The sequence below is a fragment of the Malus domestica genome, chromosome 16 (genome assembly GCF_042453785.1).
Source record: "Malus domestica chromosome 16, GDT2T_hap1".
Taxonomy (NCBI): Eukaryota; Viridiplantae; Streptophyta; class Magnoliopsida; order Rosales; family Rosaceae; genus Malus; species Malus domestica.
The window spans coordinates 7,341,861-7,365,464 of NC_091676.1; the positions used below are offsets into that span (position 1 = coordinate 7,341,861).

Consider the following 23,604-nt stretch of genomic DNA (forward strand, 5'->3'; position numbering starts at 1 on the left):
GAGATCTTTTGTATTAAAACTCCACACCTAACGGATTGAGCATGTGGCCAATGGGAACAGTATCAATATTGTTAGAATGACAACGTTGTACCCAGTGCACAATTCCTCTTATCAATTTCATTGAAGAGTGGTCAGCCAGTATCAATGAAGTTACCTTCCTAGTAATGCTACCACATCTCCTGCACCTTTGTTAAGAATTACAATTTTCCGATGATTGTAACTTGTATAAGCATCCTTTTGTAGAAAAGTTAGATCGCCACCATCTTCACTCAAAGAAGCCTCCAAAATGTCATCAAACCATAAGACACTACCACTACTGCCTGCCAAATCATCAGCTCTTCAGCATCTTTTCCCTATTGGCATACAGACCTCTTGCTCTGCTACATTGCTGCTACAAACCATTATTTGGTGAGTTTTGGCATCCAGAAATATACTGCCAATACAGGATTCAGGGGGGAAAAGACAAAACACTCATCACTATGCAACCATCAGGAATGAGCATGCTCGATCGATTAAATAAAATAGTGGGTTATCATTACCATTTAGTATTACGGTCCAGTGATATTCTTCTTTACTTGTAAATGAGAGGTTTTAAGTTCGATTCTCACCAAATGCGAGTTTGAACTATATTATTGCTAGCTGTTTGAGAACAATTTTGAAATAAATAAAAATAACAGAACTTGAAATTCTAATACTTTATTAACCAAAAATACTTTCTATACATAATGAAATACATAAATAAATACAGGAATTAAAATATTACTAACTTGATTAACCACATGTAGAGGCTAGCACAAAAGCTATATCATTCAAACAATATTTCTGTCCCACTCTTGTGCTTGTGGTTCTACGACGTCTACTGGACCAGGATACAACTACCTAATTCTACAACCCATTACTGTATTTGCAACACAAATCTTTACTTAGCTTCAATGGTAAGAGATAGAGAGGGAACCTGATTCTGACCGCCTTTCAAAACCACGCGAATAAATTTTTAGTTGAGGGACTATAACTGCACGTTTTAATGGACGAGACCAATGGTAATAAATTTTTAGTTGAGGGATCATTGCTCAAATTGAGTTAAGGTTAAGAAACCATTGCTACAATTTACTCTTCTTCTTTTTTCGGTACAACCGTGTAATTTACACTAAAAAAAGAGTTCGACTAAGCTGCACAGTGATCAAGTTAATTTGGTATTAAATTCATAATTTACGGGATTTGAACATAAGATGATGAAATTGGAGAGTTGGAAATAATAAACGCCACAAGATAGGGCGCGTTTTATTATTAACCGTACGATGGCAGGCAGTCAAGATCGAAAGGAGGGAAATGGGCTTGGGGGTCCCACTGCAGCAAACTATAAATTCCGGGAAATTGTTAGGGTTTAAGGTTTTATCAATTTTGCCGTCTTCTCCTAACACTAAACCCCCCAAAATGAATCCTCGCCGCGCCAGCATTGGAATGTCGCCGGAGGCACTCTCGGCGTCGGGTCGGGGCTCCGAGAAGATGAGCTTGCCCGCGCTTCAGTCGAAGATGAAGTGCGACCCGGAAGGGTACTTGCAGGAGCTCCAGCTGGTGTATAACCAATTCAAGTCCGCCGTGGATCTCTTCGAAAAACAATTAGAGATGGGGTTCACGTCCGTCAGCGGCGTCGGCAACGACCCGGCCGTCGCGAAGGACCTTGGCGACCGGGCGATGTTCTTGGCTCACGTCACCCCCTTTTACCCGACCCAGATGGCCCATTTCCCCGTCGAGCTCTCCCAGTTTCTCTGCTCCACCGCCCGAAAACTCCCCTCGGGGCTCCGGCTGCATGTCACCCAAGCTCTCATTCTTCTCATGAATCGAAAGGTGCGTCTATTGCACGTGTGCTTGTGTGAATTTTGTTTGAAAGATTGGGAATTTAGTGTTGAGATGTGTTTGGTTGCTGAGAAAGTGTGAGAAATAGTAAAATTGACTTGCTTAATTTCGATATTCGTGTTTGGATGTGTTGTAGATGGTTGATTTGGGAGACACTATAGCCATGTTCATGGAGCTGCAGACGTATGGGGATAAGCCTTTGAGAAAGCTGGCATTTTCTCATGTGGTTCATAGCATAAAGCGAATGAATCAGAAGCATAAGAACGAAGCAAAGAATCGGGCACTTCAAAATGTTGTTTTTGAGATGCTACGGGTTTGTTATGCTATCACTTTCTTGTCGAAATTTCAGGGCTTTTTGTTAGTTTAGTGCTTGAATTTATTTTCGTTTTCTTTGTTTCGGTAGCAAGAGGATGAAACAAAAGCAAAGAGGGCGCTTATCACGCTACGAGAGCTTCACCAGAGAAAGCAGTGGTTTGATGAAAGAACAGCAAATGCGATTTGTATTGCGTGCTTTCATCCATCTTCAAGGTTTGCATTGTCTTTTTTGGTGGTTTCTGTGTTGCGTTCTAATGTTGGGTTTGAAAGCTTACAATTTATGTTCAAATGCATCAGGATAATGATTGCTTGCCTCTCATTTCTGCTTGATTACGAGAAGTTTGAAGATGGTGATAGTGATGCATCAAGTAGCGAAGATGAAGGTCCTCACACATCTCAAGTAGTCCTTAATAGAGAGTCTATTTATAAGGTCAGTCTTGAACTATTACTTGAAAGTTATTTCAAAACCAATTTATTTAACCCAGATTTTGTATCATGATATGTTACACATAATGAATTTTGGGTGGTTATCACATCCTTTTATGTAACTTGGATTGAATTGCACTGTTTGATGCATTTGATTGCATCTGCATTTATAGTTTATGATTTTTTATGAGAATTTTTCTTTGCACAATCAACAATATTTCTTATTTCTTCATTGCCTTTTAGGCACACCATCAAGGTACAATTGCTAGCAAAAAGAAAAAGAAAGCAAAACTGCAGCGTGCCATGCGTAGTATGAAAAAACAGCAGCGCCTATCATCAGAAAAAACTAATTCAAATTATCATACGCCACTTAACCATTTGCAAGATCCACAGGTTTGTCTGATCTTATCATCTAGTTAGTATTTTTATTGTTTCTGTTGATAAAGGAGATTTGACAGATCATTCTTCCTGCAGGGATTTGCTGAGAAACTATTCTCCCGCCTTCAAACCTGCAATGAACGATTTGAGGTAAGTGGTCGCAATTGTAGAATTAACAAAGTACAAAATACACATATGCTTGTCTTATGGAGAAAATTGTGTATTGCCCGTGCAAAATTGGAACTATCGTAGTGAATGAATATTCCTAAGTTAGCTGTGTTTGATCTTTTAATTCGGTTGAGTGCACAGGTTCAACTACTCATAACATGGCATAGAGCAAAACACCAAATCCTCGTCATGCTTTGTTTATATCCCATAAGTTTCCATTGTTTATGAACTAATGGTGGAAGTTGTTTTTGTCATTTGTTTTGATTATATATCACCCTTTGTTAACTGAAGGTCAAGATGATGATGTTGAAAGTAATTGCCCGCACGATTGGGCTTCACCGCTTGATTTTGTTGAACTTTTATCCTTTCCTTCAGAAATATATTCAGGTACATAATCTGACCTATCCACTCAATGTATATTCTCTTGAGAGTTGAGTTGTGACTGTCTTGGTATCACAGCCTCACCAACGCAATGTCACAAGTTTACTTGCTGCAGCAGTTCAGGCTTGCCATGATATGGTCAGTTGGCTTTTCTTTCTCTGTCCTCCCCTAACTTTTTACGTTCTTAAAGTCCTAGTAACAATTGTTCAAATTACATATTATGAATGAACCTTTCCAGTTAAATTTGATTTACTTTATAATGAGCAGGTTCCTCCTGATGCCGTTCAACCACTGTTCAAACAACTAGTGAATCAATTTGTACATGATCGCTCACGTCCAGAGGTGTTACTTCATAAATTATGTTTTAGTATATTCTTTATAATTGGCTTGACTATGTCTCTGATCGCTTGCTTTCTCCAGGCCATAGCTGTTGGACTGAATGTAACAAGGGAGTTATGTTTACGGATTCCATTGGTAACAACCTAATTATATCATTGGTTTCGGGCCTTACATTTCAAGTTGTCCAGTACTCATCTTTAAATGCATTGAAGTTAATTAATCGTGGTCTATATATATATATATATATAATTTTTTTTATTTTCTTGCCATTTGTATTCTGATATAATCCAAGAATGTTTTGCTAGGCTTCCATAATTAATTTTTGTTCCGTGGATGCAGTTGATGACCGAAGAGTTGCTGCAAGATCTTGCATTATATAAGAAATCACATGAGAAAGCAGTTTCAATAGCAGCGCGCTCACTTATCAGTTTATTCAGAGAGGTCTCTCTCTCTCTCTCTCTCTCTCTCTCTCTCTCTCATGCATGGACTTGCAATTGCTAGTGCATGCATTTCCATGAACCATGATTGTTGCTGAAGACTGACTATTTAGTGTCCATACAGATTTGCCCCTCACTGTTGATTAAGAAGGACCGTGGACGCCCCACTAACCCCAAGGCAAAACCAAAAGCTTATGGAGAAGTCAGTGTACTCAGCAATGTTCCTGGTGTTGAACTGCTAGAAGAAGATGATGGCAATGAGGACAGTGATGATGCTGATGAACATTCATTCAGCGGCACTGATGATGATGATAAAGATAATGATCTTGATCTTGATCGCGATGAGATGGTTGCTTTCAGTGATGATGATGACAACCATATGGACAACAGTGACAGTGGAAGCGAAGATGATGGAATAGAAGAGGATGCCGTGGTAGCTGAAGATGAAGATGGTGATGATAGTATAGATGATAATGACAGTGATGTCAATGGGAGTGAGGATGAGGATGACGATGAAGATGAGGAAGAAGAAGAGAATGAGGAGGAAGAATCTGACAACGATGATGCCAAAGGTAGTGGACATGGAGTAAAAGACAACAAAGCAAAAAAGAGGAAGTTTGCCGATTTTGATAAACAACTTAATCATGCTGAATCAAGTCTTCGGGCTTTGAAGAGATTGGCCAAAGAGAATATGGAGCCTGCTTCACTGGACTCAGCTGATGGTTTTCTTTCTAATGAGGACTTCCAGAGGATTAAGGAGTTAAAGGTTTGTTTTTCTTTGTTCCCAAACTTAAGTTGATGCCAAAGGTGAAGCATGCTGTAAGCTCGTAACCTTGACCATGAACAACAATTTTAATGTTTTTAAGCCGTCTTTGTAGATGTCATAAAACCTTGCTCATTGTTTGATGCTTCTTTTTGTTAGGCAAAGAAGGAAGCCCAAATTGCTTTGACTCGGCAGGGATTATTGAAGAAGGGCGCAGACGCCAAGTCACCCGCATTCAAGATTCCCAGCTCATCTGAAATGAGCAGTAAGCGAGTAGATCCTGCAAAGCTTGAAGTAAGTTTAAATTATTTTACTCGTTATGACTCAGTATGCTGCTTTTGAGACATTCCTGGGAGAAAAAAAATTTAGAAACGTTGGAATGTTGTTAACTCCCATACCTGTTGCTTCAAGAACCCTTTAGCTGTTCTACTGTCCTTGGTGTCTTATAAATCCAAGGGGAAAAGAGACGTATAAAGCTTTTAAAACGTATTGTGCCTTCTTTATTACTCAATTTGGGCATGCACCATGTAGGTCCACGTAAAGAAAAGGATGAGCAAGGAGGAGAGATTGGCATTAGTGAGAGCAGGGCGGGAGGAGAGAGGGAAGTACCAGGCTCGAGCCGCCATAAAACAGAAGAAGGTATGTCCTTGGGATTCCATTAGTTGCCACATGACAATTAATGGTTTTAGCACTCAGTTCACTTTTCAAAGGAGAAGTGAATAAATTGAGCTCCAATAGGGTTCTGACCGGGCTTGATCTTTGTTTTGACACTTGTATTCATGAATGACAACAGACGGGAGGTATGAGCAACAAGCAGAAGGAGCACAAAAAGCAAATGCCTATGGCTGCAAAGAGGGCAAAGGTTGCTAAATCTCGCGTGGATAAAAGGAAGCAGCAGCAGCGATCTGGCAAACAATTCCGAGGGAAGAAGGCATGGAAATGAGGAGCGTTATCAAATTTTCTTCCCGTTTTCCCCTTTGTGTTTTTTACCTGAATGAAGAGAGTCCATGGGATGCCATTTTTGTAGTTGGCAACGTGTGATTACTCGTAAAAATGTTTAATGACATGTTACCGGAATGTGTTTGACCATAAATATTTCGTAATATTTAAAGATTTTGGCACTTCGCAGCGGTTTAAACACACAATCTTATGTGCAAGAGTAAACGCTCTGAACAACATAACATCCGATGTGATAGTTATGTTCCAAACTGATTTATGAACATTCCAAACCGAAGTTAAATTCCACCATTCTTGCGTTTCAGTCTCCTTTTGACGAAAGATGATCGTTACCAAATCCACAACGTGACAAGTGTATGTTGGACGGGTGGTTTACTTTTTGACGGTGTATTGCTATTTTTTCAGCATTTTCTTCAGTGGGGCAGCAGTTTTAAGTTAAAAGTGAAGGTAACACTATCTAAATTAACCAGATCCTGGGCATGAGCAGCTCCATGGACGACGTAATGTCCCAAATGAAAACTATCATTACACCACCAAGGAATTTTTTTCTATAACGCAGCCTACACTAAACTCGGATTCAGGGCAAGGGGCAGAAACGAAAGACCGGCGTAATCTAATACAACAAAGGTCGGCCAAGAGATGCCTTACTCTTCACCGGAACACGAAGGCAAATCACTACTCTGGCCAAAAATATCGGGAATTCCGTCCCAATTCTTCTTCTCCCTAGTTTCCCAATACCCTCCCACGTAACTATAACAACCATCCTCGTCTTTCCGAAACCATCTTGGCTGCCACCCTCTCTCTTGCAACTTCCTTGCCTGCACAAAAGTATCAACAGTTGCTAAATACAATTTAAGAATAGAAGAATAGTTTACGAATAAAGTACACCCCATACAGGAGCCCATCAATTCCCGGAAAACACCTGGGAAATGGCATTAGCCACATTCGGTTTCGAGCTGAGTCCTGAATCTCAAACTCTCAAGATTATAGGCCAGATATGAGATTGAAGTCATTTTCAATTAAATTCAAACGGCATTAGGCTCGCAATTAGATACAAGAATGCATGAAACGAGGAGGATCTATGGGTGAATAACGGATCAAAGGAGAAAGAGGATGTACAGGGGTACCTGTCTTTGTAGCTGTTCAAGTCTTAGTTTCTCTGCATTTGCCAATTCATAATCGCCATTCTCCAAATGTCTTTGATCTGGCCTTAGCCTTGAGTCTGTAGGCGGTAACCTCTCCAATAGGCCAGGTGTCAGTTCATTAAGGGATATTGCAAAAGGAGAGAGATTGTATCTTGTCTTGGTAACATAGTCATCTCTTTCCCAGAGAAGCACAGCTTCTGTCATAGGATCATAACCCTTTGGTTTTGTAGTTGGATCTCCCAGCACGTAGTACATTGCCTCGTCCCACTTACCCACCAACATTGCTACTTTCTCTCCAGTTCTATTGTCTTGAACAAATCCATGAACCTGAAATTCCAATGGCTAAACCTGAGTGTAACATAAACATGAAAATCGGGCCGCCCGTGCAAAATATTGTTATGGGGAGTATTTAGACTTTAACTAACCTGATGTGGATTTCGATCTATAATAGACTGCTCCTTGAACTTTAGCTTGCAGGAATAATTGCCACTGCCCCTGATGCGCATGGTGCCATAGTGGTCGCAATAAATTTTTCCTAGTATGATATTGTATATAGAGGTAGTGACCTTGCTCCACTGAAACGTCTCCCCATCCTCAAACTGCAAGGCAAGGGTACCCACAGGATCAAGCTGAATAGAACGCCCCCAAAACTTGCCTTTGAGATTGGAGTCCGCCCAGAATTTCCAACCTCTTCCTTCACAGTGACAAGCAACAACCATTGGGTGGTGACTCACCTGAGTGCAAGCTCGTCCTTGTTAGACATCAATCAATGGCTCATAAACATTTGACAATTATATGTGATGCTTCAAACTCAATGAGTCCGAACAACACGAAGCAACAAAGAGGCTACTTTTATCTTTTACCATTTTTCATACTTAATGGACAGAAATGCATTTAAAAGGGTGCTACTAGACATGTCAACGTGCATTACCTTTTCAGAGAAAAAACGAAGTCCTTTATCTGGATAGTCGGCCTCATAGGTCTCCCCAAGGAGAGGATTAAAGGGTTTGCAATGCCGACCTTCTGTTGATGCATAGCCAGATACAGCAAATGCTGCAACATTTAGAATTCTCATTAAATCATTTCCCTGCACCACAGGAAGTCCAAATTAATTCATGTTCCAAAGTGCAGACAATTAGTGATGCATAGAAGGGGACAGCTGAGGAACTTACCCGCTTTCCCCATTCCGATGCTCGATCAACCAAGTTTGAATATTCCAGATCTTCAAAGCACTTTTGCAACGATGAGAGTGGTTCATTAAAATAAACAGGAAGACAAACTCCAGACAAGTCCTTCCCAATATTATCCTTGATAATCGACCACAAGCTAATAGGCTTCTCTTTCTCCTTGGGTTCTGGCAAATTATCCCTCCTTTTCACATATGGATATTTAATTGTCGTGATCTCTTCAACTCCATGCAATCGATCGGAAAAGAAAGAATCTCTTTCAAATATAGAACCATTTCCCAAACCTTCCTTGCTCCGGTAGGAAGCACTTCTTAGAGTATCTGAATACAAAATAACTCTCATCAAATTATGTTTCTTTGATTAATCAGAAAAGAAAGAATCTCTATGATATACACACCATTCCCCAAGACTTCTCTACTTCGATAGGAAGCACTTCTTAGAGCTTCTGAAGACAAAATGTCATGTGTATCAAAATATGTTCCCTCATCTTCATCTGTTTCAATTTGGCTTTCATTATCTGCATCAGAATCACTTGCACTGCCCTCAGATAAGACGGAATAGAAATCTGTGTCATGAGCAAAACCATAAAACAATCAAAACTAAGGGTCAAAATTAAATTCTCATTGATAATATAATCAGAAACTGTGTATACGGCGGGAAACCTTTTGAGTAGCACCGAAACTAAAAGAAATATTAAATCATCATTATACATCTCATATTTTAAAACATTGACTTCAACAAAATACGAAGGTTATGGAAATGCCAAAGATGACTGACCACTAAATCTCCTATCCCCCTGTCCATATGACTCACGCTCCTTTGTTTCATCCACTACTGTAGTTTCCAGCTCTATTTTCTCCTTCTGCAAAAGGAGATTTAGATAGGATATTACTTTCCGACTAGCAAGATTTACACCACCCCCCATATTGTAGCAAATTTATTAAGCAGAAACTTAGTAATTATATGTAAGGAAATCTGGTATAAAGCAGTACAGGATGGAAGAAATACCTCCAATTGTCTCAATGACTCCAACAGCATCACGTGTTTACTCCGAAGAGCCTTCAACTGGTTCTGAAGTTCTGACACTTCTAAGAGCATTATTGACTCGCAGTCTTTGATCACTGGCTCATTAATGCCCTCCTGTGCTAATCTTAGTCTTAGTTTCTCTGTCGAGACAACTATATCTCTCGAAAGTACTAAATCATTGCTTGTAAAGACTCGAGGAAACAGATCTTTAGCACCGAGCAGTGCCTCAACCCATGTAGCTCGGTCCTCTCTCGATACACACCACAAGTGAAGAGTTTTAGTTCCTGTGAATATGGAAAGCCGTTTATCATCTGATTTGCTGGCACGAATTGAAGAGACCTGTAAAGCAGACCACTTCAAATTCAGTAACCAAAAACCAACAACTCAAAAGCACAGATATGCGCAATCAAGCATACATGTTATGCATCATCAGATAAAACACAGGCATTCCTCTCAACGGATTCGAGTTTTTGTTGGTCCATCAAGATTGAGGAAAACTTTTGGTGGGTATCAATCAATATTTTCTAAAAATTCCATGAAAAGTGTAAGAATATTAAACATTTTCTGTCTCTTTCGACACCCACAACTTACATTGCAGCAAACGAGTGCACAGACCCAACAAAACGACTCAGAAAATCCCAACTAATAAACGCAATGGATACAGACTTCTTCATTTGCTAAATATAGCATCAACACCAAAAATAGCATTACCTCTATAACACAAACAATGGCTTCACATTCTGTGATAAGCAAAAGCTCATACCTTCAAATGCACTTCTCCGAAAGGCTTCCACGGCCTCGCCGCCGCCGCCGCGCCGCCAAGCCGATTACTTCCCCAATTCGCCTTCTTCATATACCTCAGCGAGTCCTCTCCGATCACCCTCAACCCCTTCTCTCTCACCTGGCTCATCAAAATCTTGTCCGGTCCATGAACCTTATAGTACGAAAGCACGCCGTCTTCGAGCACAAACCACCGCGACCGCCACCCCTTCCCGTAGTTCACCCATTTGTACAGAATCCCAGCCACGCCTCCGCTCACGCCTCCGCCAAACACCTTCGAATCCCTTGCTTCACTGATCGTATCTTCAACCTCATGCCCCGCCGCGACGGAAGCCCTGTCCGTTTCAGTACCGGCCGACGAGACCTGAGCCGAGTAGCTCGGCCTCGAACCGTAGCTAACGTTCCGGATCGGAGCCTCCGGGCCTATCTGGCACTCACCCAACTGCTTCGCCGCCACCGGGGTGCCCCGGTCCCGATCGACCGAAACCGGCGCAATGCAGCACAGCGGGTTCATCTTCAACCCCAATCAGACCATCCAATCAGACAAAAAGCGAATCCGAATCCCTTCCAGCGCGGATCAAACGGCTCCGATTTATACAAATGCAGGACCCGATCCGAAGCCAAAACGAACCTTTCGAAAATGACTTAAAGACTCGGAGCTTCTGGTTCTAGAGAGAGGAAGAAGAGAGAGAGAGAGAGAGAGAGAGAGAGAGAGACTTATGAAGAGCTCTGCGCAGACAGATCCATTAAAACACTTCTCCTCCTCCTCCTGCTGCTGCTGCTGCTCCTTAATTACATTTTTCATGCGAGGGTAGGTTAAATCCTTCATTTATTTTAATTAAGAGGTAAAAATATGGGACTAAAACTTTAAAATTGGGTGGTTTAAATATTTAATGGCGCAATTAAGGTAAATGCATGGGGTTTGGTTTTTGGGGGGAGGCAGAGAGGGGACAGCTAACGTGCGCGTTTGTGCGCAGGTGGTGGTGATTGGTTTTGTCCGGTGGGAAATATGAAGCTCCCTCGTGCAATTACGACGGTACCCTTGTGCGTTTGGCGTGTGTAATGATTGGATGGGGATGTTTCGGATAATTCCTACGATTTTGAAAGCGATGAGTGAACCGACGGACCGGGGTGTCCGTGGAGGGAAGGGGGGAGATAAGGTGCGTGGGAGATTATCGCGCACGGTGGAGCTTCGAGGCATTTGTCCAATCGATGTGCTTACCGCGAGTGCGTGTTGTTGACTTGAGATCAATATGTTCAAATTAGGGTTGACTTGGGATCAATATGATTAGCTGTTGCATAAATCATTTTTAAGTGCAGATTAAGAGACAAGTGAGATGAATTATGTGTTCTCATTGTGTTTATGTTCAACGCTAAAAATATCTTCAAATGAGACATCGAATTTTAAACATTAAAATGATATTTAATGGATTATATTGTAATTTGACATTTTAGACAATTTTTTGCTACACCCGAATGACATCTTGTAATTTTTTACCTTTTTATGGGGTCTAATTATTAAGATAACCAATTAAATACTTGGAACGCACATAAAAATTTATGATATTGCATCAAATCTATTAAAATATCATTAAATGAATTTGACAGCAAAAAACATTGCCTTTAATTGACTCAGTGCCACATAATAAATTAAATGCTCGGTTGGAGATAGTTTGGTGCCATATTTTCATTGTTATATGTGTGGTAGTTTTGACATCTCTTTAGAAGATGCTTTAATACGTTGTTTTGGAAGGGGGCCAACTTTCGGCCACGTGATTGGATGGTTGGGCCTTTGAGGCCCATGTTCGAGGGTTTAGTGTGGGCTATGGCTAGTGGGACCAAGGCCTTTACCAAATGCTATAGGTCGGCCGGGCCCAGTCAACTTTAGCTCTCTGCCTTTGCTTTCGAGCGTTATCCATAAAATTATCTTCACTAGACAGTGAAAGCCACAATACGTGACTACACGTATATGAAAAGATTTAATGAAAATATAACTTTACAGTCTTTACTCCTTTAAATTTATTTTTTTCTAACTTAAATTCTACATAACTCTTTTTCCTAAATAAATCAGTAATTAAGCTTCATCTAAGCAAATTCTTTAACAAAGTTTGACTTCACACATTTCGTATTTTTCGGATATCTATCATACCCCGAATTACTTGTTTGTTGTCTACAATTTTTTAATGACAACAAAGTTTTAAACTATGAGAACGGAAAAGGGATTAAATGCTTTTATCCAAAAAAATAAAGGAGATTTTTTTTTTTGTGTACAAAAAAATTTCATGCAAAATAATTTATGTACAAAATATAAAAATATTATTTGATTAAAAAATTAAATTAAGAATAAGTAAATGTATTTACACACACCTTGATATAATAACAATAAAAAAATGTCCAACATGTATGTAAGGAAACCCTTAAGAGAAGGGATATCCATTTTTATAAAATAATAGGAATTAGTTGTGGGGCTCACACCACATTGAACTTTAACGATCTGAATCGTCTATTTTTCAAGTTGCACCTGATAAATTATCTTTACAAAATATTAGCCAAATCGGAAATATTAAGGCATCTACTTGAGTAAAAAAAAATTGACGAACACTTTGATCTCTAAGAAGCATTGGATTTTTATCGTGATAATTAAATAAGCATATAGTTTCGAATTGAATTGAATTTTTGTAAGCATAATCTATGAATCTTGACTTACAAAATATATGGTTCTGATCGTTCAAATTCGAAGTAGAGTGAGTCCCACAATTTTAATCTTTATTTTGTGAAAAAAAAAAAAGATATCCCTTCTCTTAGACCATCTCCAACCCTGGGCTAAAAGCCAAATTACCCCCCCCCAAACACTCTCAAATCCATGCTAAAATTTTAGGCTAAATGCCAAATGCTATTTCTGGGCCAAATACCCCCCAGCTTTCCCCCCGGGCTAAATGCGAAATGTTTATCGGAATTTAAATTTTTTTAGATTAAAATGTTCATAAAATTAATTTACAATAATCTACATATTTATTTTTAAAAATTTTTAGCCCGGAAAATTTAGTTTTTAGCCCAGAAACATATTTTCTGCTCCAACCCTTCTACCCTAAAATTTTAGCCCGGAATTATTAAAGAATGAAATTAGCCTAAATTTTTTTCTTAAATCAATTTTTTTTTAAATAAATATGTAGATTATTGTAAATTAATTTTATGAACATTTTAATCTAAAAAAATTTAAATTCCGATAAACATTTCGCATTTAGCCCGAGGGGAAAGCTGGGGGGGGGGGTATTTGGCCCAGAAATAGCATTTGGCATTTAGCCTAAAATTTTAGCATGGGTTGGAGAGTGTTTGGGGGGGTAATTTGGGGGGTAATTTGGCTTTTAGCCCAGGGTTGGAAATGGCCTTAGACCATCTCCAATGGTTGGGCTAAAAGCCAAATATTTTAGCCCAGAAAATTTAGCTTTTAGCCCATAAACAACTTTTCTGCTCCTACCGTTCATGCCTAAAATTTTAGCCCGGGATTATTAAAGAATGAACTTAGGCTTTTTTTTTGTTAAATTAAATTTTTTTAAAAATAAATATGTAGACTATCGTAAATTAATTTTATGAACATTTTAATCTAAAAAAAATTTAAATTCCTATAAATATTGAAAAATTTATATTCTAATTTATGGGCTAAATTTTTTGGGGAATCTGACCTTGGTTTAGCATTTTGCATTTAGCCCAAAATTTCCCCTTGGGTTGGATTGGGTTTGGGGGGAAATTTTGGGAGGTAATTTGACTTTTAGCCCACCATTGAAGTTGGTCTTAGAGGGCCAATATATGTATACAAAATATTTTTTTCTACAAATAAAAAACATCAATTAATTCAAATTAGTATACCTACATCGTGAATATAAATATAGATAAATAATTTAAAGTAGTAATAATAAAACAATACATGCAAAACAATTTAATATAAAATATATGAATGCTATTCAATATATATTTACAAAAAGGTAAACTAATTTATATATTTTTAAGTTTTTGTCAAAATGAATTTGTAAATTAGTATGTTATATAAATATATAGCTCCTTGCTCATCTTAAGTGGGGTGATTATTTATATTAATTGACACTATGAAAGGGCACATACTCTGTGTATGAGAAATATAAAATTTATTTTATTTCAAATATTATTTTTTAATTATTATTTTTTTATGGGAGGGGTTATTATTATTTTTTTTTAACAGATGATAAATCTACACTAAGAAAGAGGGTGAGTTTAGCCTTACAATGACCTAGCAATAATGTAGTTCAAATTTGCATTTGGCGAGAATCGAATATAAGACCTCTCACATATAAGTTTCAAGAAATATCACTAGACTGTAGTACTAAGTGGTGAAGGGGTTACTTGATTTAAACAGGGTTGGCAGCACCCAAAAAAAAGGGGGTTGGCAGTTAAGGGGAGACAAAGAGAGAGATTCGTTTTAGAGGGTAATGATAAGGTGACATGGTTGTGAGGTTCAGAAAACAAAACAGCACAAATTTGTTTGTGTGAAATTACTTAAATAACCACCTTGTTTCTTAATATTTTTTTTAATTAAAGGTATTTGTCAATTTGCCCCCTGAACTTGTAATAAATTGTCAATTTTCCCCCTAAACTTTAATTTTAGCCAATTACCCCCCTGAACTTGTGCAATTCACCAATTTACACTATGTTGTTATATCTTAGAATTTTCCATCCAATTTGGTCATATGCTCGGCACATGCTAATGGTGTGAGGGCAAAAAGGTAATCATACACCACAACCAAACCTAATCGTTGTTAGGTATATGGGGAAGGAGGGGAAGACGAGCCACAATGAATTGGGCATCCTAGGGTTACAATATGAGAAAAGATATGGAGAATAGACGGTGAAATCAAACAAATTGCTACAATAGCATAAGTGCATGTGTCTAACTGCATGAGTTTGGCTTTACTTTTCTCACCAAGGCTAAGTGACGTTTGGCAACCATTAGAGAATAAAGAGGAGGGGTTAGTCACCACTCTAGATAGGTTGAGGTGGAAGTTGGTAATTAGTAGAAGCTAATAATTAGGGTGTGGAGGTGAGAAGCTTTTGGCTTATACATGTGGCTAAGTGTTGAGATTGGGTTGATATTTTTACCAATTAAGAGTGAGTTGGCAAGTTGAGTTAATGTAATGTGATGATTCATCCCCCAAGTTTGGAGAGGTGTGAGTCTATATAGAGCCATAGACTAGGTATGTTTATGTATTGGCATGCATGTGGCAATATAATGTTGTTGTTTTAGAGTGCTTACTCACTAGCCTAGGGGAATTTCCATTAATTGTCTATATTTTCTCTTCAATGCTTCAATCTATCATTCCCAATCTTCCAATAAGGTGAGAATGGGTGGGATTCATATCCCTTAGAGATGAACGTGGCTTTTGAGTGTTTGTCCACCTTGCATGATATTTATTAACTTCACATTTGTTTTCTTTCTATTGGACCACATATCATGGTTGATAATTGGTGAGGATTCATCCACCAAATTGTTTGGACGTGGCCTTTGGATGCAAGAAAAGGAACACCTTGCATATTATTCATTAGTTCATAATTAGCTTCACATTTGTTGTTTTGCTATTGGACCACATTTCATTGCTAAAGATTAGGATAACATTTGTTGCCTTGTGATTAGAACACATTTCATGGTGATGATTAGGTTAACAATTGGTGTGTTTCTATTGGAACACATTTTATGTCTAATGATTGGCACAACACTTGCTTTCTTTCTATTGGCACACTTGTGAAGATTCTTTGGAGATGAAGATGTCCAAGTGTTGCAAAACAAAATAAAACGTGTCCTTAAGGCTTAATGGTGGATTCCATTTCTTCATCCATAAAAGCAAAGGAAGGAGAGAAACGGGGAAGGAACACACATCACCAACAACAACAACACATGGGGAAAAAGAAACAAAACCTCCTCTTCTTCATAGACCACTCTTCCCACCATCCTTTTCTCTTGCCTTATGTAAAGGCTCAAAGTCATCTCCATTGTATTTTGTAAATCTCTCTTACATAGTGAAAACATAAATGCATATGCAACCTTAGTGGACGTAGCCGAATTGGTGAACCACTTAAATCGTGTGTTGTTTATACATTTTGAGATCATTTCCATGAGAAGCACTTCCACCAAACTATCAAAAATCTCTATTTATTTTCCCTTGAGAATGATGTACAAAAGTGAGACAAATTCCAGAAAAATACATGAGACCTTATCCAACAAATCTCTCCACCAAACTCCATCTATCAAAAGAAAGATAATGAAAAACTAGAAATTTGCCAGCCTATTTAACAGATCAAAACACCATCATCCATAGATTATATCATAATTCTTTCTTCATGAGAGTTGTTCGTCTGTCTCCCTACCATGATATATCCAAATTTCAGAAAAATCCAACGGTGTGATCGTCAAATATGTTTGAAATACCAACTCAGTCTCTAATCCCGCAGAAAACTGAACAGCTATGTTATGAGTACCAAAACCCCATTTTTTGTAGCTCCGATCGAAACACTTCCTTCACAAAAGTTGTTCCTTATCATCTCCTCTATAACATATCCAAAAACCACGACAATCGAATCTATGTGCTGACTTATATCCCAGTTCGAACAGCTGATAGTTTCAACTATATTAAAGAAGAAGTAGAAGTGGTGGGCTAAAATAAAAATAAAAGTAAAAGATGATGTTTGGAAAGGGAAAAGCTAGAGACATAATTTCATGCTTTGTGGCCTTTGAGAAATATATTTCACTCTAACAATTATTTTCTCTAACATGGATGTCTATTCTTTTCTAATAAAAACAAGTTGCCCAAACCAAGATGGACGAGACGTTGGAAAAACATATATGGAGTGGTCAACGAGCAACATTTTATATGTTGGATTATAAATTTTTATTTTGTTATTAATATTATGATTATATTATTCTTGTTACTAATCAATTTGATTTATGTTGAAGCTTGTAGGTCTGTAAGATAAAATGTGAATATTATGCACATGACATATACATATACATGCATGGCGAAGCAAGAAAAAGAGTTGTGTTGGGGCAAGTGCTCACTTGTGTAAAGTGTTTAAGTTGTGAGGATATTCAAGGGTTGAAGTTTGCCTTGAATATAAAATAATGAACCTTGTATATGTCAGGTGTAGTGTAGGGTGCAGGGCTTGAGTATACAAATTGGTTGATTATTAAAAATGATGAAATCTTGTATATGTCAGGCATAGGGTGCAGGGTTTGAATATACAATTGGGCGTCGGGGGAAGTGCATGTTTAATAAAGTGAAAACTGAGAGTTTAATTACAAAAAATGGGTTTAAGGGATGACTGGGAGTTAACTCATATTCTAACGTACTCGGAGCCAAGTGGTATAAGCATGGTATGAGACGTGTAGGCTTGAGTGTCTCAGGTATGTGTTGAAGGGATTAGAAGGGAGTGAGTACATTCATCCATCTCATCTGCATATATTTCATGCATTTGAAATAATTGTTACAATTTAATTATTGTTGAATTGGTAGTTTTTGTTATGAATTAATTTATGCACTATAGTTATTCCGCTGCGTATTCATTAAATTTTTATGTAATATTTTGTTGATGTATGGTGTATTGTATAATCAGCTTTTAATAATTTAATTTAATTTTCCATCGTGTCTTGGTTTTAGAATTTATTTCTATAGTTAAGATATGGCTCACACCGTAGCTCGTAAATAGTCTTTATTCGCGGGTCGAGGCGTGACACAATTACAAAAGTTAACGAGGATAACTGGTTAAAATTAAAGTTCAAAAGGAAAATTGACAATTCCTTATAAATTCAGGGGGGAAACGACAAATATCCTTTTAGTTATGTATCAAAAGATTCTAAATATTTTGTGATACAAACAAACTACCGACATTACCATTTCGCTACACTACAACAGATCCACGGGGCCCATAACGGGCTTCCGACCGGAGGCAAAATCTGACCCGTCGCTCCATCTCATCAGGAAACAAATCCAACGGCCCAAAACAAAAGTCGTATTTCAAAATCAAACGACAAAGCGTAACTGGCCAAAAGGACAAGCCCCAGAAGAGAAAGCGAGTGGGGGTCGGCGGTCGCCGTTGTTTGATTGCCAGTAAAAGCATCGAATCGGTGAAAAATTGCAAAAGCTGCAACGATGATGATGCAATCGATGAGAGCTGCCGCCATTGAAATCTTCAGCTTCTGCGTCCGTCGTTGAAATGGGTGGAGCGGCAATCGCAATCACCAACTGCTGCGAGCTACCGAGCTGTTCGTTTAGCCGCCGCTTTCGCTTCCGATCCAAGTCTGCGTCGCCATCATCAGCACTATCAGCTTCCACTTCGTCTCCGCGCTCTCCTTTCTCGCGCTCTTCAAAGCCATGATCATTTGCCTCGCACCCTCTATCGGATCTCAGCTGCAGATCCACCTCCGTAATAATCAAAGCCAATTCAAGTTCCAAGCTTTCTCTCATGGACCCGGCCTCTCGCCCAGCTGTAGTAATCGACAATGGAAGTGGGTACGTAATTACGCACGCAAACTGCTCGATGAGAAGCCCCAACTGACGTTTTTCTATTGAAGCACGTATTGGTCCCCACCTGTTTGCTAAAATTCCCAGGAGATTATGCTCTAATATGTGCATTTGCATTCATTTCTGTAGGTATACTAAAATGGGTTTCGCGGGAAATGTCGAGCCATGTTACACTGTTCCGACTGTAGTTGCATTAAACGAATCGTTTTTGAACCCGTCCAGAACCTCCTCCAAGTCCGGCTGGATAGCGCAGCACAACGCTGGCGTGATGGCTGATCTTGATTTCTTTATTGGGGATGAGGCGCTGGAAAGATCTCGATCAAGTACAACTTACAATCTAAGCTATCCCGTTCGACAGGGCCAAGTCGAGAATTGGGATTCAATGGAGCGGTTCTGGCAGCAAAGTATATTTAACTACTTGCGTTGTGATCCTGAAGACCATTATTTTCTTTTAACTGAGAGTCCGCTTACTGCCCCGGAGAGCCGGGAGTATACCGGTGAAATCATGTTCGAAACTTTCAATGTTCCTGGCCTTTACATTGCCGTGAATTCGGTACTTGCTCTTGCAGCTGGTTACACTACCTCCAAGGTTGGTATTTGAAATTTGAGATTTTTATTGTAAGTTTTCGATTTATGAGTTGTGTTACCCCAAGTGCTTAGTAATGTGTGTTGTTATTGTTTTGATATGGCTTGATCGTTTCCTCTTTGATTGACCTACAAGTTTCTTAGTGTGAGATGACAGGGGTTGTAGTAGACGTTGGAGATGGGGCAACTCATATTGTTCCTGTTGCAGAAGGTTATGTTATTGGGAGCAGCATCAAGTCAGTTCCTATTGCCGGGAAAGATGTCACTCTCTTCGTCCAGCAGCTTATGCGGGTATGCTGTCTTCCATTCTCACTAATAACTTCAATTGTTTTTTACCCTTATGGGATTCCATTCTTGCTAGTTGTATTCATATTCCCTTTGTTGTGATCATAAAAAAATGGTAAGCTAGGGTTAGTGTTTGGAACCAGACAATAGTGTATGAACTTTCACGAAATTTTATGAATTATGGCTTATATAGAGTACTTATGACTAAGATTTACAGATGAATTTTTTGTGCGCTTATGCTGCTTGCATTATATGCAGGAAAGAGGAGAGAATGTGCCACCAGACGACTCCTTTGATGTAGCTCGCAGAGTGAAGGAAATGTATTGCTATACTAGTTCTGATATTGTCAAGGTCAACTTTATTTCCATGATCATTTTAGTTTTGAAGACCTTGGTACAATTTGATGTAATTTTTGTTTTACATGATGTAACAACTCCTTATATTACATTCATTTGTGTGAGTTTATTTTTCAATTAGGAGATTGTTTGATGACAAACTCTTGTTTCTCCAATGATTGAAGGAGTTTAATAAGCACGATAAAGAACCATCCAAGTATATTAAGCAATGGAGAGGCATCAAACCAAAAACAGGGGCGCCCTACTCTTGTGACATTGGCTATGAACGATTTCTTGGCCCAGAGGTTAACTTCCTCTCCTCCTCCCCTAAAATGTTTCCTTTTTCTTCTTCTCAATCACTGTTTGGTACTAACCTTTCTCCGCTAATTTGTCTTGAATGCTTTAATAGGTTTTCTTCAATCCTGAGATTTATAGCACCGACTTCACCACTCCCTTACCCGTTGTAATTGACAAGTGTATTCAGTCTGCTCCAATTGACACTAGGAGGTCTTTGTATAAGGTGAAGTAGGCCTTGCAATTCTTCATAGATTAGATGTATTTTACATTTGTAATTGAAGCAATATGAATTAATATGCTGTGCGGCTCCACTGTGGTGCTGAGGCCTTGTAATGGTGTTCAGAAAACATTACTGAATGATTCTTTGTTTAAACTGAGGTTGAATTTTGTTTTCTTCAGTTACGCCTTACTAGGTATTGTTTTCTACAAATGTCATATAACTTTACAGTCATTCGTTCTGAGTTGTTTTCTCTTTGAACTTTAGCATTAATTTTCTCCTATGTTCATGGTTTGGTGTTTGAATTGTTTTTAGCTCTAAGGTCTGGACCTAGTCCAATGAAAATCTTTTTTTTTTCCCTTAGGTAAATTCTCCAAAGGCTATTGTATTATGCTCTCATGTATAGTAAATTAGTGATCTTCGTTATTTACTAAATATTTCTTTATGCAACTTATGGATTTGGTCTCATGATTGTTATTGTTATTCTCAGAATATAGTGTTGTCTGGAGGTTCAACCATGTTCAAGGACTTCCATAGGAGGTTGCAACGGGATATAAAGAAGATTGTGGATGCCCGGCTTCTTGCATCTGAAGCTCGAGTTGGTGGAGAAGTAAAAGTAAGCATTTTTATTTAGAAGTGTGTGCAATGTGTATTTATATAAACTAGTAAGCATATGCAGCTAATTTACAATACCAGAGTTTGATTTTCATTTTTGTTTGTGCCCGCAGTCACATCCAGTGGAAGTGAATGTAGTTAGCCATCCCATCCAGAGATTTGCAGTTTGGTTTGGCGGCTCAGTACTTGCATCCACACCTGAATTCTTTGCAGTATGAGTTTATTCTTCTAATCTGAGGGCATGACAACTATTGCAGTCTTCTCATATTCCACCTTTTTCTATATATCAAAGCTATTTGTGTAGAAACTTGCATATCTCCTTTTGCTTTGAATCATGTGTTGGAGCTATTTAAAGGTTTTTGTTAATGCAGGCTGACAATCATATTTTTTTTTATGTCTCTGACTTTATCTCTATATCTCGAAACCCTCAAAGAACCTTTAAGTTGCCATGGGGCATGAAGCCATTACATCAATGTTTTTGTGATATGGGGATTTTAACAATATCTTGCAAATTTATGATAAAGTTTTATTGAGTCACTGCACGGTATAGTTCTGCGAGTTAAACTGAGTTCGAAACAAGTGTTGTCTTGTTAGTATAAATAAGGCACCTGTTTGGAGTCCAAATAATTTGACACTTGGAATCAAAAGAGAGCTTGGTCTAATTTTTGTGTAGAAACAGCATGCTATATTCAGTTTTTGCTTTCACTTGGACAATGCTAGACCTTTGCATCTTTTCTGTGAGATCAAGGGGTTTTGTCCCTTTGTCTTCTATAATACGTTGAGTCTTAATTGTTCAGAAATCGAATGGCATCAAGGGGAACTTAACTTATCATGGAGGAGGAGATCATCTCCTCTCCAAAAATACAGACACAGTTTTTGATGTTTCTGCAACCTCGGCATTGATGTTGAGCTTTCACCTTATTTTATGCTTAAATTTAAAAGTGCCAAAATTTTATCATTTGTCCGTTGCTAAATTCATATTGTGTATTGAGATGTTCATATCTGTGCAGGCTTGCCATACAAAAGAAGAGTATGAGGAATACGGTGCAAGCATATGCAGAACAAATCCTGTTTTCAAGGGGATGTATTGATTCAGATATCGATTTTGGCTGGATCACTTGCTGGCAATTCCTGATTCAAATTGGAATTCCCTGTCAATTCCACCTCCGACATGCTCAGTAATTTTACTTACTGGATTTTCACGGTATCATCTCTATGCATGTGCTGCTAGAGGCGGTGTAAAATATAGTTACTCAGTTAAATTTGTAAGAGAAATGGGGTTTTCTTTTTGTAGTGATTATTTCTTTAGGTGGCAATAGGTCTCCCAGAAGCAGATCGGAAATAGCCTTTGCAGTTTTCGCATGTCCAAGGGCCCTGGAGGATCAGATATGAATCGTGAATCGGCTCAGGTGCAGTTTTGATGTTCAGCTAAGATGGAGTTTGCTTAAGATCATTAGCCGTTGAAGTTTTTTCTCGAGCGATATAACAGCGTAGTGCATTTCGAGTAGGCAGTTCGATTCTTTTGGAATGGATTTGTGGTAGCACAATAATTTCTAATTTGAGCTGAATATATTTCGATCACAAGACAGATGTTACAGATTGTGTATAATTTCCTTTTGTTCAACGATGTTCACGTTGAAGAAATATATGTGTATTAAACTCCAAGCAACCTCCACTACGGTAACTTCTGAAAGGCATTTCGTTTTTTCTTTTGGAATACCTTGTTTAGAACTTTGAGAGAAATTTATATGCAAATGCAACTGAGACGTCGATGTGGCTGTGTCCTAAATCTATCATGCACCGTCAAAAGTAATAGGGGTGTGATGTCTACACACCATTTTTTACTTCTCACACATCTTTTTAATTTTCCACCGTCTGATCGGATGAATTGAAGAAGACCAACGAACAGAAATTAGTCAATGGCGTGTGAGAAGTAAAAAGAGATGTGTGGATAGCACATCCCAAATTAATATCATATATGGGCACACCCCAAAGTAGTATCATGAATGGGTACATGGGATGTGACTTGGTGTTGTCCTTCGTAACCAAGGAAGGAAAAGATTAGAGGACATGATGCGAGTGTGGTAAAATGTCAATTTACATTATCTCGAAATTATCTGTACATCACTTTCCACTCCTCAAAACTCACCAATGAAATAAAACAAAAGCTAACAGTAAACGAGAAAAGACAAATTTTTTGTAGGAAAATTAGAGAGATTGTCAAATACACGGAAGAAAAAATCAATTTGCACTCTATAATTTCTATATTCAGAAAAAAGAGTTTCTATCATACTATCTTCAACTCTTAGATTTAAATTTTAAAATTTTTAATTCACAAAATTTAGGTTTTAACCGAGAAACTATTTTTTTGCTCAAACCCTTCTATATCGGGTTAAATTTTTAAGCTCGATATTATTAAAAAATGAATTTAGGATAAATTTTTTCCTAAATTAATTTTCAAAAAAAAAGAGTAGACTATCCTAATTTAATTTTGTGTAAATTCTAACCTAAAAATATTTATATTTCGATAAATATTGAAAAATCACTAAATAGACATTACGAAACTCA

General features: G+C 38.2%; 3 protein-coding genes across 9 annotated transcripts; 2 read left to right on the forward strand and 1 right to left on the reverse strand.

Annotated features, from left to right (window-relative positions):
* The first annotated feature begins 1,392 nt into the window (after positions 1–1,392).
* Positions 1,393–6,185, forward strand: LOC103403088 (uncharacterized). Its single transcript, XM_008341911.4, has 15 exons — positions 1,393–1,848; positions 1,994–2,170; positions 2,261–2,385; positions 2,470–2,602; positions 2,842–2,991; positions 3,073–3,126; positions 3,436–3,531; positions 3,604–3,663; positions 3,793–3,867; positions 3,946–3,999; positions 4,204–4,305; positions 4,426–5,067; positions 5,224–5,358; positions 5,596–5,703; positions 5,858–6,185. Exons 1-15 carry the CDS (start codon positions 1,435–1,437, stop codon positions 6,005–6,007), a joined length of 2,475 nt encoding a protein of 824 aa, XP_008340133.1. The 5' UTR covers positions 1,393–1,434; the 3' UTR covers positions 6,008–6,185.
* A 264-nt stretch (positions 6,186–6,449) lies between these two features.
* On the reverse strand, positions 6,450–11,141 carry LOC103416560 (oxysterol-binding protein-related protein 1D-like). 2 transcript variants are annotated; one of them, XM_008354807.4, is made up of 9 exons: positions 10,143–11,141; positions 9,362–9,718; positions 9,131–9,215; positions 8,751–8,918; positions 8,339–8,673; positions 8,098–8,253; positions 7,592–7,900; positions 7,149–7,493; positions 6,450–6,839 (listed from the first exon to the last, which is right to left on the reverse strand). In XM_008354807.4, the coding sequence occupies exons 1-9, from the start codon at positions 10,671–10,673 to the stop codon at positions 6,666–6,668; spliced, it is 2,460 nt and encodes an 819-aa protein (XP_008353029.3). In that variant the 5' UTR covers positions 10,674–11,141; the 3' UTR covers positions 6,450–6,665. The 2 variants fall into 2 exon arrangements, with proteins under 2 accessions (XP_008353029.3, XP_008353028.3); XM_008354806.4 differs by having other exon boundaries at positions 7,149–7,508; positions 10,143–11,138.
* Positions 11,142–18,001: 6,860 nt separating this feature from the next.
* LOC103403090 (actin-related protein 3-like) lies at positions 18,002–22,701 on the forward strand. Of its 6 annotated transcripts, none has more exons than XR_524134.4 (10): positions 18,002–18,690; positions 18,832–19,291; positions 19,432–19,578; positions 19,831–19,923; positions 20,093–20,212; positions 20,317–20,427; positions 20,912–21,037; positions 21,150–21,248; positions 22,047–22,240; positions 22,331–22,701. XR_524134.4 is itself a non-coding variant. In XM_008341913.4 (9 exons), the coding sequence occupies exons 1-9, from the start codon at positions 18,644–18,646 to the stop codon at positions 22,125–22,127; spliced, it is 1,284 nt and encodes a 427-aa protein (XP_008340135.1). In that variant the 5' UTR covers positions 18,002–18,643; the 3' UTR covers positions 22,128–22,701. The 6 variants fall into 6 exon arrangements, 2 of the variants coding, with proteins under 2 accessions (XP_008340135.1, XP_008340136.1); XR_524135.4 differs by having other exon boundaries at positions 22,346–22,701; XR_011577033.1 differs by having other exon boundaries at positions 21,150–21,218.
* The last annotated feature ends 903 nt before the right edge of the window (positions 22,702–23,604 follow it).